The 15,264-nt window shown below is 47.2% G+C and overlaps 1 protein-coding gene across 13 annotated transcripts in view; it reads right to left on the reverse strand.

The window, feature by feature from the left end:
- The window catches only part of Lrp8 (LDL receptor related protein 8), an 83,974-nt gene that overhangs the window by 5,354 nt on the left and 63,356 nt on the right, over positions 1 to 15,264 (reverse strand). For 9 of the 13 annotated variants that reach the window (XM_063236521.1, XM_063236514.1, XM_063236513.1 and 6 more), the window contains 9 exons: positions 13,518 to 13,745; positions 11,994 to 12,112; positions 11,628 to 11,767; positions 10,001 to 10,142; positions 8,946 to 9,098; positions 7,992 to 8,216; positions 5,837 to 5,905; positions 2,293 to 2,465; positions 1,150 to 1,326 (listed from right to left, as the gene is read on the reverse strand). In XM_063236521.1, coding sequence (XP_063092591.1) covers positions 1,150 to 1,326; positions 2,293 to 2,465; positions 5,837 to 5,905; positions 7,992 to 8,216; positions 8,946 to 9,098; positions 10,001 to 10,142; positions 11,628 to 11,767; positions 11,994 to 12,112; positions 13,518 to 13,745 — 1,426 coding nt within the window. The remainder of the gene's footprint in view (positions 1 to 1,149; positions 1,327 to 2,292; positions 2,466 to 5,836; positions 5,906 to 7,991; positions 8,217 to 8,945; positions 9,099 to 10,000; positions 10,143 to 11,627; positions 11,768 to 11,993; positions 12,113 to 13,517; positions 13,746 to 15,264) is intronic. The other 4 variants (XM_063236517.1, XM_063236525.1, XM_063236524.1 and 1 more) reach the window with 1 other exon arrangement.

The following is a 15,264-nucleotide window of genomic DNA, read 5'->3' on the forward strand; positions in this document are numbered from 1 at the left end:
ATGAGGTTTGAAATATCGTATATTGGCCTAAAAGAAATGTCTTCATGCATGTAATTAAAAGAAAGTCCACTCCCTCTCGAGTCCTCTCTGAGTTATTTGTGGTCTTCCATTTCTGTCGTGGCTGTACTCCATTAATAAAGACCTCTAAGACCATCTTTAGTACAGCCACCCTCCTAGCCTCTACAAGGCAAAACTCTAAGCCAAAAACAGGCAGATTGACCCGAGAAAGAGTAGGAGACAATGGTTCCCAATACTGAGTTCCAGAGCTTTCCAGGGCTATTTACCCCAGGATAGTGGGAGGAGCTGGGCCTCCGTGTAGAATTTGAATCCTGGTTTTGCCACTTCTGGCTATGATCTTCAGTGAGTTATTCAATTTCTATGAGTCTCAGTTTTCTCATCTGCAAAATGGGGCTGTAATATGAACTCTAACTGTGACGATTAAATGAGAAAGTATATGTGAAACACAGAACTGTTCTGACACATAGTAGGAGTTCACAAACTATTTCTCACTGTTATCGCTATTTTTATGCCATTGGCAGGAGCTTATTATTTGGGCCTTAGACTCATGATGGGTAACTTCTGAGTCATTTCCTTCTCTGAAACAAGGCCACTTTACAAGTATAAAGTGCTGTGTAATTTATAAACTGCTCTCACACATGCTACCTCACTTGAACTTTCCAAACTTATTAGACAGTTGGAATGGGATTATTATTCTCATTTTACAAATAAAGCTAAAGAGACTTAAGTGACTAAGGTCACTGGCTATAGAATGAGGAGGTGGGAATCACCCTCTTACTCCAAGCGTCTTGCACTGTGCTTTTTTTGATCTTTAAATACTGGTTGAGCAGCTGTTTGCTTAGGCTGGCTGAGGTCAAAGGTCCTCAAGGCCATCTGCTAACCCTCCTCGCTTGTTCGTCTTCATCCTCCATGTTGCCCTTTTATAAACAGTTTGCTTCCACAGCAATTCTGTCTGCCCCCTGCGTGGTCACCGGCTTCCACATGCCCGCTTCCTTCATCTGCGGCAAGCCCACGTCTCCTCCGTGCCCCAACACTCAGCTCACAGTTTACAGCCTTCCGGGATTGGCTGCACCTGCCTAGGTTCGGGCCCTCACTCACCAGCCCCTCAAGGTTAGAGTGGCTCTGCCCTACCTTGCACTTGACGACGGGCAGCTCGGAAAGAGGGTTCTTCGGGAGTTGGTGCAGCTGTGACTTTGGTTCCCCCGGCAAGACAAAAAGCTCCTTGAGGGCAGGGGCTGGGTCTTCCAGTTCTCTGGTCTCCCCAAGACAAGGCTCTGCCCACATTGGGCGATCAAAGCTTCTGATTGCCTGACAGGGGGATGGACCGGATGACCTCTGAGGTCACACTCAGCCCCCTGACTCTGCTATACAACAATGACACCTGCTCAAGTCACTTAATTGTCCTTATTCCCCCAACAAGCCATGCTCTTTTACTGCTAAGCCTCTGTGCATGCTTCTGTCTGCAATGCCACTTCCCTCCTTCTCCAACTGGAAAACTGCCACTAATCTTTCACAGGCAGTTCATCCGTTAGGCGGGTGAGCCAAAACTTGCCCATTTCCCCAGAGAGACTGACTAACTCCCTTGATGTTTCCACATCATCCTTCAACAAGTATTTGTTCAAAGTCAGCTATGCTGTGCTTGGTGCCAGGAAGACAGATTAGTCAGATGAGAGCCTCCTCTCGAGGGTCTCATGTTCTAGTGGGGAGACCACTGGGTAAAACAAGTAGCCTGGAGGGTGGTAGTGCCTGGGTGAGGGGAGGCCCGGGGGACTGCAGGAGGACAAAGCAAGCTGGGGGAAGCTGCGCGGAGGGGACTCCTGAGCTTCCATGTGGCACTTGGCACAGAGTTGTAACATTGGATCTGTGTATCTCTAACTCCCGACCAGCTACTTGGGAACAAGTAGTTCTTTACTTACATTCGAACACTTGATATCTACCATAGTGCTTGGCATGTAACTGGCATGCAGTGTTTTTTGAAATGACTGCATTCAAATTAAATAGCCAGTCACCCTTTTAGGATAAAGGTTCTGAAAATTATTCAGCAGCCACCTACCGCAGCATGTCATTGTTCCCCAAGGTCTAGAGCAGTGCTGGCAACCCTGTGGCATGAGTGCTGCAGTGGGTGGTCTGTATCATTGAAAGCTGTAAACAGTTCATCATCACTGGTCTAGACAGTGCCTAGTACACGGCAGGTTCTTCATAAACGTTGAAGGAATGAGACACAGGGAGGAGGGAGCAGGGAAACGAAGACGCTCTCCCAGCCAGGGTACTTACCGCTGGGTAGACGTGGCCAATCTGAGCAGTCCGCCCTATGTGGAGCTCATCGTCGTCTTCCTCTTCTGTTGTTTTTCTATAGACTGGGTTGTCAAAATTCATGCTCTTTGTGTTCTTCCGCTTCCAGTTTCTCCAGATCAGGTAGCCACTCAAGCACAGCAGGGCTATTACCGCTGGAGGAAAGTACACAATTAGGCTGGACATCTGGGAATCTCCAGCCTAGTGCCCAGACAGCAGTGCAGAAATTGCCATCTCTCCAGTGTTACCAGCCCTTTCTCCACAGGTGGTGCTTCTGCGAGCTCCTTTGCTGCCTGGAAAATTTTCTCTCATCATCTTCCTCCAGGGACCTCTCAGCCTTTGAGATCCAGCTCAGATGGGGAGCTCATCAGGCAGAGTCTGCTCCCTCCTGAGCACTTCTAGACCACAGTATTCTACTTTACCTATCTTTACTCCCAAAGAGACTGAGCCAATTGAAGGCAAGAACTGTCTCATTTATCTCAGTGACCAGTGTCTATCACTGAGGAGTTGCTCAGAGACAGGTGGTGAGAGAATTTATCCCCCATATTGTGTGTCCTAATGCTGCTGCTTCCCTGGGTCACTAGAAAAACCATTCCCTCCCCAAATGGGAGGGTGGAGCAGAGTGGGATGAAGTATTTCTTTCCAAAGCTGGGACTCCACCAGAAAAGCATCTCTAAAAGGAGACACAGAAGGGTGACACAGGCTCTGGGCTACAATAAAGGAATACGCTAATGAGTAAAGGGATGCTCTCTACAACAGAGCTGGGCAAAATTGGGGCCGGCAGCTTTGCAGGTAGTAAGCAATCGCTTGCAGCCTTGCAGGGAAGGCTGGATGATCACCTGTCAGGTGCTCAAGAGGGCTGCTACTTAAGTAAGACTGCACTAATGGGGACACCATTAAAAACAGTAGTGAGAGGAAAATGCTTAGTACTGCTGCTGTTTATTGTCTCAAAAATCTAACTGTGCCATCTGAACAGATAAAAAGTTGACTGAAGCATATAAATATAGGAAAGGGAAAAAGCCCAATGACTATTAACAGATGTTCGTATATATAGAATACACGTTACTAACAGATGTTTATATGAAGCACAAGAATAAGTATTGGAAATAATGTTCAAGAGCCAACATAAATGGACATAAAAAAATCAATAGCTTTCATTTCAATCAATAAGTCAGCTTTCATTTCTAACCAATAAGAAAATATAATGCAATAAAAACACTTTCATAATAGCCCAACAAAAACTATAGAATACCTGGGATAGTCTAACAAGAAATATGTAAGTCTTCTGTGATCTATAAAATTCTACTGAAGGACATAAAAGGAGATAGACATAAACAGATGTCACGTTCCTGGATGGCAAACATCAACATCTAAAACACGTAAATTCTCCCCACATAAATCTATACATCCAAAACAATCTCAATAAAAATCTCATCGTAGTTTTCATAGAATTGATGGTAAAAGTTCATCTACAAGAAAAACCAAACAAAAATATGAAAACTACTGTGAATGTAATGTGTCATATACTCTTATACATAAAAATAGATCATTTGTGGAGTACAGTCCAGTGTGTATGGGAATGCAGTTTACAATAAAGATGACAAGTCAAGTCAGAAAGAAAGGATAGAGGCTGGCGACACACCGTAGTGACAGAATGCCTGCCTAACATACGTGAGGCCCTGCGTTTAATTCCCAGTACAGGAAAAAAGGCTTTAGAGAAACAAGATAGGTGTGTAGAAAATATCAGGAGATATTTATTTCAGTAATTGAGAATGAGGGGCAGGCCTTCTAAACAAGATACAAAACCCAGAATAGCTACACAGATGACTAACAGATCCAATACATAAAAGTTTTAAATTTATGCATAGCAAAAGATAACATAAAGAAATTTAAAAACCTACTACTATCAGACTAGGAGAAAATACATATTATAAAAGTTTTAATGTTTGTGATGTATACATATTTCTGCAAATAAGACAGCCAATAAAAAAGACTGACTAGGCACTTCACAAAGGAGGAAATGGATTAGGATTAGCTCAGTCACAGCACCTGACTAGCATGCATGAGGCCCTGGGTTTGATATCCAGCACCTATAAAAAAGTTACCAAAAAATAAAGGATGAAGTCTAAACAAATGGCCAATCCGGTTGTGAAAAGGTCCTCTCCCCCTCCGGGAAGTAACACTGAGGCTCACCCCTTAGATTAGCGGCTGTGTCAGGCTGGGCTGTCTCGGTGAAACAGCTTGTATGGCTCTTTCGGAGCGCAGTATGCTAGGAATGCGGCTGTCTTTCCCTCGCTCGCTCCACTCAGAATAATCCTGGAGTGACAGCCATCTCACCATGTTTTCTGCTAGAGCCTTTCAAGGCCGATGCCAATGCTGTCCTCTCAGGAGCCCTCTTTCCCTTTGGAGTTAATGTCCACAGGACTACCCTGCAGCTATTATGTAACGTCTCTATCGTAGCACATTATAATGTGTATTAACATCTACTTTGTATGACTGACAGCCTTAAAAGTCTTTTTATTCCCTGCATTCTTAGTACTTGTACAGTGTCTTGAACAGGGGAGAAGTTTTTAATACATTTACTAAGTACACTGAGGATTCCCAAGATACCAAAGTCCCTGACTTTTAAAGTATTCATGGGCAAGTAAAGGAGAGAAACCCATGAACAGACACTCACAATTCAAACATTCTGCCACGAGGTGAGGCTGGTGTGACTCTGTGACTATCAGGGTAGGAGAATGAGTCAGCCCTGCGGTTCTGTTTGAGGTCTTAACTGAGGTAATGTCCTGGTCCACACCACTTCCCTGTCCTGGCTTTGCTTATGATGTCTTCACTGTTTGGACTGCTCTGGATCCTTCTCCCCTGGGCTGACTGAGCCCAAGGATCACTGCCATTAGAAAAACCTTCCCAGGCCTCTCAGCTTCTCTTCCAGTCTAAGCTAAGTACTGTCCATATGCATCTTTAAGTACACATAGCTTGATCTTAGGATTTACCATGTCATAACAAACTGTTTTATGTGTTTCTTCAACAAAATTTTAACTGTATAGGAAAGGACCAAGTCTTACTCATCTCTAGCCACTTCCCCTGCCTTATCACAAGATAACATATAGTAACTGCTTGGTAAATGTTTGTTGAAAGTCAAACAGTAAGGAAACAGGACAATATGACCTATTCAAGGGATGGCAGGCAGCTCTCCTCATAGTGCGACAAATAGTTAATCTTCTACTATGCACCAGACATTGCTAGGAGTGAAGGGGAGGTGAGCTGTACACAAGTTGTGAGCCCTGTGCCCAGGGACAGGTTATTAAGTGTGAATAAGGGGTGAAGACAGATGCAGATGGGTGGTTGCTGTGACCGGGAACCTTGAAAAACCTTTTATGCAGCTAAGAAACCAAATTAGATCATGCCTGGGAGGGAGCAAGACGTCTGCCTGGGAGAACAAGTCAGGCAGGCGGGTCAGGATGCCAAGTTCTCTATCCTTTTAGCACCTTTCCCCTGGCCCTGGGCAGACTCTCTTCACACTCACCTATGGGCACAATGATCCCAATGACAGCAGCAGTGACAGTTGAGCCCATCTTGCCACCTTCATTGCCATCTGCAAAGCACAAACATTTACTCTATCAGTGTGAATCCAAGGCCTGACTGGCCTCAAACAGTAAAAGCCAGCAGCTGCTTCTCTTTGTCCTCACTCTAAAAGGATGAGTCTGGCTAATGCATTATAACTCAAATCCCCAGATCCTTAGACTCCTGTGAGGCAAGCAGAAGGGGGGGGGGAGTCAAATCTTACAAATAAGCAGTCAGCTGGGACTGAACCGGACTTGTGACCCAAATCCCATATCCCCAGGCAGCGTCACAGTGGTAGGAAGCCGGGGGTGTGTGGTAGGGTGAACACGCCATGCTGCTCACTGACTGGATCGGTTGTACTTTTCAGCCAGTATTTGCTGCACTGTCCTGTTGGTTTTGGTGGTCTGTCTGTCCATTATTAGCATTATTAGCTTAGCTTCCCTAAGTAATTAAATAGGTCATAATAGTGTAGTGGACTCCAGAGCTCTTGGAGCAGACTTCTTGGGTTCAAATCCCATTTCTACTACTCACTACCTCTATGACCTTGGGCAAATTTACATATAGAATCTATCAAAAAATGTATATATCATGAAAAAAGACTTGCATAAATATTTTAATGCTAAGTTTACTGAGACATCATGAGATTAATACAAGTTACCTTTGGCCTCTACAATTACGAAAGGTGCTCAAGGCGGAAGCTGTTTGCTTCCGGATATTTAGTACTATGGCAAATTGCTGAAGTGCATACACATTTTTTGGCAGACTCTGTATATGATGCTGTACTTATTTACCTTGAAAATAAGGACAATGATATTATCTACTCCTTAGGAATGTGTAAAGATTAAGTGAGATAATATAAACTACTCAGCACTGTGCCTGGTACAGCTTTGCAGAGTTCAAAGAACATGGTGAGAGGGGGGTTGTTGTGAGGCCTAAACTTCACACGGCATGTGGAAGCACATTCTATACTGAAAAGTGCTTGGAAAGTGCACGGTATTTTTAAAAGTACGTCCATCATTCATATCCTTACATTCATCTTCATTATAACATCTATACAATAGTTTAACAAGCTCTGAGGCATGCAGAGGAGCTATTACCCACATTTGCTCTGAATGAGGAGGTGACTGCATTGTTTGGCAATGTCCTGGATTCTGTCCTTTCAGCATGTCTAGCTCTCCAAGTTACCCCAAACCATGTGACTATTCAGGGGAGGAAAGGCCTGCACTGCTCACAAAGCTAACTGCGGATGTGCTCCAGACCGAACACGGGACAGGGCTTTTAAACCTCATGTAGATGAGGCTGGTGTGGGAGGCTAGTCAAAGGTTCTGCCCCCAGGTGTGTGGGAGTGGAATTCCTATGTGTTCCACCTGCCTCTCCACACTTCAGGGTGAGTGCTCAACCCTGAGAATCTGGATTCCCACAGCAGAGCAGGCCCAATCAGAAAGATGTCATCAGGCTGCTTGGTGTCTGGGCCATTTATGTATAGAAAAAAAATGTTAAACGTAACATCCTTTTAAATGAGCTCCCCCTGTCAGGTTACTCAATTAAAAAGGTATTTTCTGGTTAACGAAATAGAACAGTTCTAACAGTGACAATTATAACATCCAATGACTTCATAAGTAGTGAACTTAATCATTTTCGTAGCAGGGTTTAGACACAGGCACAAGCAGGCTGTGATTGTAGATGCTACTATGTGGGCAGCTCCCTGAGGCTGACAGGAGCTGAGAGCAGAGCTTGTAAACTCTGAGGGACACCCCCTCACGCACCCATCAGTGCCTCAGGAAGCAGACACACACACCCTGGCAGCAGGGGCCACGTGAGCACTTCCTCCTCAGCCTCTGCGGGCAATCCTGTGGGACAGGTTGGGGGTGGTTCTTTTTTCTCCTTTGTTGGATAAGAAATATGCTGAGAGACATGATGTAGACTTCCTGCAGACCCTCTGTAAGTTAAGGCCACTCAAAACTCCTAAACCTCAGGCTGGCACTCTCGTTTCCTCTGCTTCCTCCCGGAGACACACATTTCCAGCTCTTGTGTGGTCTCTCAGCACCCCACACACCCCGACCTGGCTCCCAGAGGACCCTCCCATGTCATAAAGAATGCAGCGCTCATTTCCTTACAGTGCTGGGAGTGGTTGCTGGTTGCAGGGCTCGGGGTAGACGGGCTGACGCTGGGAGCCCTGGGGACACTAACTGAGCTTGGGGCTGCAGCGGTCAGACTTGGTGTCTCTGTGGTGTGGTTCTGGTAGGTGGAGCTGTAGATGGTCGTTCCAGGGGCTCTTGCGGTAGCAGCTACTGTCCTTGTTGTAGTAGAAGCCAACGTTGTAGTTGAGGTAGATTGAGGTGCTAGAAAGGAAGACCATGGAGGTCAACGGACAGAGCATTTTGTTGCTTTCGTGGTAAAAGATACTGCCTCTATGAATTAGATATAGGAACTCAACCTCAGGGCTCAGCTCAAAGGCTACTTCTGTGAAGCCTTTTCTCATCCCCTACATGGGCTATGGTCTTTTCAGCAAGTCCTAAGCGCTTCCCTTTGATTGGGTAAAGATGAGTCATTTTAGAAACATTTTACCCTGATACTGTTCCATCACTGGTATAAAGTTTTCCTCCACTTTAAACAACTGAACCAGGAAATCATAAACAGTGCAGCAAACTTGTGCTCACACAAAAGGCTTTGGCCATATATCACAAGTGGGAAATAGACGTAATTTCCAGGTTGCAGTATTTTCTGGCTACTAGCCCAAATCATGCAGCGAAACTCTTTATGTAGTGTTTCAGTTCTAGGTAAGAAACAGGCAAGGTTATAGTTATCTGTATATAAACAGTAACTGAAGCTGTGGAGATGAAGGGTTTTGAACTTTAAGTTTTCAAGGGATTCCAGAAATCACCTGAAATTGAATTTAAAGTGTCTTATCTACATGTGCATTTAGCATTGAAAGAAGGTAAAATACAAGGGAGCATGCAAAGGTAGGGAGTGCCCAGAGAAGAGAGGACACCCAGGAGCACACTGTATCACACGGTGGACACAGCGGGCCCTGACACGCCAGGGGCCACCCCTCCTGAAGCCCTGCTTACCTCGGTAGCACCTCTTCATGTCTGGGCCCAGCCACATCGTGTCAGGACAGGCACAGGTATACTTGACAGAGGAGCTGGGTATCTGAGGAGCAGGAAGGCACAGGTACTCACAGCCTCCATTGGGCTGGGCACTCAGCTGGCAGGCATCTTCAGCTGAAGGCAGAGAGTGGGGAGGTCAAGGCACATGCAGGGCACGCTGGGTGGTCCCGCTTCCCAAGGATAATGCCCACCTTCCAGCGCTGTGCCTAGTGTTTCATCCCCACTCTTATTTGATTCTTAGTATTCTGAGATCTGAGTGTTACGTGCCATATTGACAAATAAAGCCGCGTAGGCTCAAAGAGAACAGACTTGTCCAAGATATACCTCAAGGAATTTTGTAGACAGAATTTAAACTGCAGTATGGACTCTAAAACCGCTGTAGGCTTTCCTCCTCATGTCATAAGCCACCGTGTCTCTTATTTAAATTTCTAGCTGTAGAATCAGGAACTAATCTGACCTCCTTACACTCCTTTGCTTTCCCACCTTCACACGGGCAGCCAACACCTTAGCTGCAGTTAGGATTACCGTTTCCTAGTGATAAAGGAGGAGACAACCTAATCACAAGACTCTTGGATTCTATCCTAGCCAACAAGCTAAATTACAATGTGATCCTAGAACACATTAGTTTATACTACTGCAAAATGGGTACAAATAGAATTATGAAAAGCACTGTGTCATGGTGGAAAGCACTTTGGAGCTGAATGAACCTGTATTTAGGGTTCAGTTCTGCTGCCTGCTAACATTATTTACCTCTCTGAGCTTCAGTTTCCTCAATTGTTACTAAGGCTAATATGCATACTTTGTATTGCCAAGAATAGGAAATGTATTTATTTATACCAGATTTATTTCACAAAGATCTGGGGCAGCGAGACAAAATATGTGATGATAATGTATTCTACAGCAAGAGAGATTGTTATTCTTCCTGGAGATGCTGAGTCATGATATGAATATGAATACAGCCCACCTAGTGGAGGTGGAGGGTGGTGGCAAGTTACCAGGGAGGAGGGAGCGCTCACCTCTTGGCTGCTTCAGCTCATGGAAGATGACAATGTCATGTGGGTTATTGAGGTTCTCAGCTAGGATGGAAATTTCTAGGCCGGTAAGCCGATTTGCACTGAAAATGGCCTCATTCTCCAGGTCTGTCCAGAACACCTTGTCCTGTGGGGCACAGATGCAGAGGATAGGGAGCCTAGAGCTTCAACTTATGATGTCAGTCTGAAAACCTGGCCCCAAACCATAGTGACAAAAAGCGCCCTGGCCTCTCCCCTGACTATTCTTTTTTTTGGCTTTTTCGTTTTTATCGGTACCAGGGATTGAACTCACGACTGCCTGCTTACAAGGCAGGCGCTTATGCCGCTGAGCTAAATCCCCAGCCTCTCCCCTGACTATTCTATCCACAGATTCTCAATGGGACTGTCACCCTCTATGTATGAGGTAAACTCTCCTGGTTTCTGTCTGAGAGGATCAGCTGTAATTCTGTGCTCTGACCAGAAGACCACTAACTGACTAATGGCAACTGACACCTGCCTCCTGGAGCCAGCAGAAACCAAGGTTGGATTTCTTTAGTCATTACAGGCACCTGGGATGAAGACTGGAGGGGATGTGTGGGCTACCAAAGGATGGTGGGGCTTCCAGAGGCCCTGGGTAGGCACACACAAGAGTCTACATGGCTGAACTGATACAAGCCTAGACAAGCATGTGAAGGTAAATCCATGTATCCTTATACACAGATCCAGAACATCTATAGCCAAGTGTTAGTCTACACACATAAAGCCATACTTGTACCTAAATAAGCTTATCTAATTCTGGTGTACATATTTACACTCACAAACTCAGCACATAGAGGAACACACACTTTCCCTCTGATGTGTTTAGATATACACACGCACATACATTTACTTGACACATGCCACAACTACACTCAAGCACACATACAGGTGTCCAAATACAGCTGTCTTTTGAAGCAGGAGCTAGACTTAGAGGTGGAGCTCTGCTCACAACTTCAGAGCAGTGCTAAGTGAAACCACTCCAAGAAAATTCTGCCCGCTTCTACCAGAGAGCAAGTCCTTTTGCTTTCCCTCCTCTTGGTGGCAGTCGGTTTTATGGGAGAGGTAGATGTGGGAAAAACTTGGTAGTTTTTGGCTTTTTCATTCCCCAAGATGTTGTTAGGGTCACGGCACAAGAGGGTCTTGACTCCTCATCTTTCTGAAGTCTAGAATACTGTCTGACTCACTGGTGTGAGCCTAAGGTCCAGCAAAGGTCAACAGAAGTATGCTAAACTGCAGAGCATCTAAGCCATTTGCTACAGTAAAAAAATTCTCTGACAATGTGCACTGCTTCTTCTCTTCCTCCCTGCCCTGGGCACCTTTTGGGTATGTCTGTGGTACGGTCCTGGGTACTCAGAGTGCAGAGAGGAGCCTCCATGTCTAGCAGCTCACCTATAGAAGGACTATGAGAAAGTGCTCTAGGGAGGTGAGCTCAGGGAAGCTACCAGGCAGACAATGGACCGCAAGGCCTTTTTATACAAGCAGCCTTCGGTTTGTGTACAAACATCTGAGCTGCCTTCCGTTTCTTTGCTTCCCTTCTGACGCCTCTCCAGCCTTCAGCTTCCGGTGGGACCACGCATTCCCTTACGGTGCTCACCTCAAACACAGCTATCCCAAAAGGGTGGCTCAGGAAATCAGAGGAGGAAATGAGTATCCTTCTGTTGTGTCCGCTGAAGTCAACGCTGGCCAGCTCATGCCGCTTGGAGTCCACCCAGTACAAACGCTGGTTCAGCAAATCTTGGGGAGGAAGAAGGCAAGGAGGGATTAAGTCATCAACCTGGGACCCCAACCTGCACCTCTGCTGTCTACTCCCACATTCCCAGGCCTCCTACTGAACCCAGCCTAAGGCAACACTCATCAAGGAACGGAGGCACTAGTACCATGAGGGGACCCAGAAAGGAGACCCTTGGGGCTCTAACATCAGGTGAGAAGTGGGCTCCCAACCCAGGGAGGCAAGACTCACCCAGGGCGATTCCATTGGGCCATTCAATATTGTATGACACCAGTGTTTGCCGGTCCATGCCGTTGAGCCCAGCCTTCTCGATCTTGGCCTGGTACCCCCAGTCAGACCAGTACATGAACCTGAAAAAAGAACCCCATTTGGCTTCTTGGTGGGGACACGGTTGGGGTGGTCTGGTCCCAGAAGCTCAGTGACCCACAGAATAATTGCAGATTATGCTTAGTGAGCACTGGAAAGCCCTCTGAAATCCCCTGGCAGTATCAACTCACAGAAGTGGAAGGCACTATCTTCAGCTCATTTGTGAACCTAAGGAAAGCCAGATTCCCATGACTCCACCCAGCCTTGGCTATAGAGCCTCTGAGGTCATCTCTCCCCTGTGGCAGCTTGAAGCAGAGTCCTAGAGGATCAGTGTGGGAAGTTTACAGAGGAGGGGGGAAGACCTTCCCAATGAAGTAAGGCTCCCTACTACTGACTCAGGCCTACTCACCCAAGACAGTGCGTCAAACCGTACAAGCTCCTTTGTGAATAGCCCCTTTACTAAGCTCTCCCCCAATTATCTTCAGCCAGTATGTGGTAGGTTTCCTGCTGGGACTCGGACAGACCTCAGTGGATTAGAGGTAGATATAATCAAATGGCTGAGGGTAAAAGACATCACGGGTGCCACACAGGAACAGTGAGCAGGGCTGAAGTGAGGCTCACGGGACACTCAGTCAGAGCAGCTGGAAATGTGAAGGGAGCATCTGGGAGTGAGGACCCGGGACCTCACACACCCTCACACCTGGCTGGCCCCAACACCTGTGCTCACCCAAAGAAGAGCTGCTTCTCCCTAGCAGCTAAGCGAAACAGTAGAAGAAGCTGGTGACATGGCTGCTAAAAAACTGATGCATCCTAACATATCTCCCCTGAGGAAGGGAGAGGGTCCTGTTCTGTTCAGAATTCCTAACCTCTAAAACGGAGCTGTGGCCAGAACAAGGTAGTGAGGTGGGGAGGGTGCGAAGGAGCTGGGTAGCTGGGGCAGAACAGACCAGTGACCTGGTCCTCAACTCTTGCTGGCTGTCCTGCAGGTAACTCTTTAGGAAGTTATAGAGAGACAGGTTTGGGGTTGTGGGTGGGGGAGCCACTTTACATAATGAAACAGGCCCTAAGGGAAGAAACAAGCTCCCTGCCCCTGGAGTGTGAGCAGCTGCCAGATGCCTGTGGCAACCTGAGGAGAGGCCTCTGTCCCAGGAGCTCCTACCAGGCCATCTCCCGAGGCCTGCTCTGCTCTGAGTTGTTCCTGTGCTGTGATAAAACGAGTGAGTAGGGCATCCAGAGAGAACCTGGTGATTAATGCCCAAAACCCTCGAGTGCGTTGGAGGGGAGGTTGACAGGTAGCAGGTGAGGGATACAAGCAGACTTTCGTCTTCAGGGCCTGTGTCCCAGGGGCCAGAGCCTGCCTTCTGCAGCCTCCAAGATAGCTCTTGTGACAAAAACATGACAACTGAGCACCCACAGTGGTCAATGAGAAGTCTGGGTGGGGACACTCACCCTCGCAGGGGGTCAACAGCAATCGCCCGGGGTTCACTGAGGTCTCGGCTGAAGAGAGTACATCGGCGGCGACCATCAAGTGTGGCCACTGAGATGGTCTTGTTACCCGAGTCTGTCCAGTAGATATGCTTGTGGACCCAGTCCACCGCCAGGCCCTCTGGAGAGTGCAGCTGCTCACTAATGAGGACCTCCTGGTCTGCTGGGTTGCTGGCCTTGTCCATGTTGGCACTTAGGAGAAATGAGAGCTTGCCATTGGCTTATGTTCCACCCATGGTCCCATCTGGAGCTACCTGTGCACCTGTCCCTTTCACTGCTTTCTGAGTCATGAAAGTAGCTTTTAGAGGAAATGGGCTAAGTTCTATCCAACACATTCCCTAGGCCACCAGGGGGTAATATAGGCCTGAGTCAGCATAGTCTCTGGTCTGGTGGTACTCAATTTAGTAGGAGACAGCAGCTTACAGCCAGCCAGGCCTGTTGCAGTGTAATTCCACCAAGCATCAGAGGTTGTGGCAGCAGGGAAATGGAGACCTCATCATCCTGGAGACCAGGAGAAGACTCTGAAGAAGTCCTGAAGGACGAGTTTACCAGGGTAAACACAAAGGCAGAAAGCTCATCAGGTAGTGTATGCACATGCTCAGGTCCAGCATGCTGTGGATCTGTGAGATGTTCAGTAGGGCACAGCTGGCTTGTGGAATGTAAGACGCATGCAGGCAGTGCCACATCCTGATCAGCTCTGGGTAGCACGCTAAGGCACTGGGACTTTATCTCAGGCCGAGGAGGGAGAGTGGGTAACTAAGCAGGTCCAAGCACATGATGGGACAGGTGTGTGAGGCCACCTGTGGGGTGGATGGGTTGCAGGAGGAGGAAGAGAAAGCAAGGAAACTGGGGAGGAGGCTGTGGTGCACATGACAAAGCGGCCCTGCAGGCAGGGAGACAGTGAGGATGGACAAAGGGACTGATGGTACACAGATACTGTAAGGCACCAGGAACAGGACTTTCCTGAATACTGTTGCTCTCGAGGCTTTCTTCTCCTTCATGCCCTCTTTCTCATGACTAGTCTCACAGTGTCTGCTGCTGTCCATAATTCTGACTCTCCAAATCCAACCACTTTGAACTCAGTGTATCCAAACCATTCATCCTCATTTGCTCAGCTCCTCAGTTAGACAGACTGCCCAGCCCCTCGCCCGGTCCTCCTCCAGAGCTTCCATCTCATAGAACGGCAGCACCATTCACAAAACTCCTCCCCTGGAGATCCTGCAGATTCCCCCATCACCCTTAGGTTAATTTTGACTCTTTCACCCTCAGCCATATATCCAGTCACTCATCAAGTCCTCCTCTTCTAACTAAGAATTGTAGCACACATCTATAATCCCAGTACTCTAGGAGGCTGACACAGGAGGACTGCAAATTCTGCTCAGCCTGGCAATTTAGCACCTTAGCAAAACCCTCTCTCAGGAAACAAACAAACAAAAAGGCTGGGCCAATGCAAAGGCCCTGGGTTCAAGTCCCAGTACCAAAACAAAAATAAAAAACTCCTCCTCTTCCAGTTTCAGCTGTAAGACAGGTTCTGCTCCAGCTGGGTCTGTGTGAACAGATGTGAACTCGTGTGGCTCTGTGCTGGGGGAGGTAGGAATCTAGTTGTCACAGAATAGCACTTGGTGTATTGGCTTCCACCTACTCATCTCCCCATCCATCCCATCATACTTGCAGCGGTCACTCAGTGTGTAGCCAGTGTCTGCTGATTAGC

The sequence above is a fragment of the Cavia porcellus genome, unplaced genomic scaffold, assembly GCF_034190915.1.
Source record: "Cavia porcellus strain 051 isolate PalLab524CR breed Dunkin Hartley unplaced genomic scaffold, mCavPor4.1 scaffold_25, whole genome shotgun sequence".
Classification (NCBI taxonomy): Eukaryota; Metazoa; Chordata; class Mammalia; order Rodentia; family Caviidae; genus Cavia; species Cavia porcellus.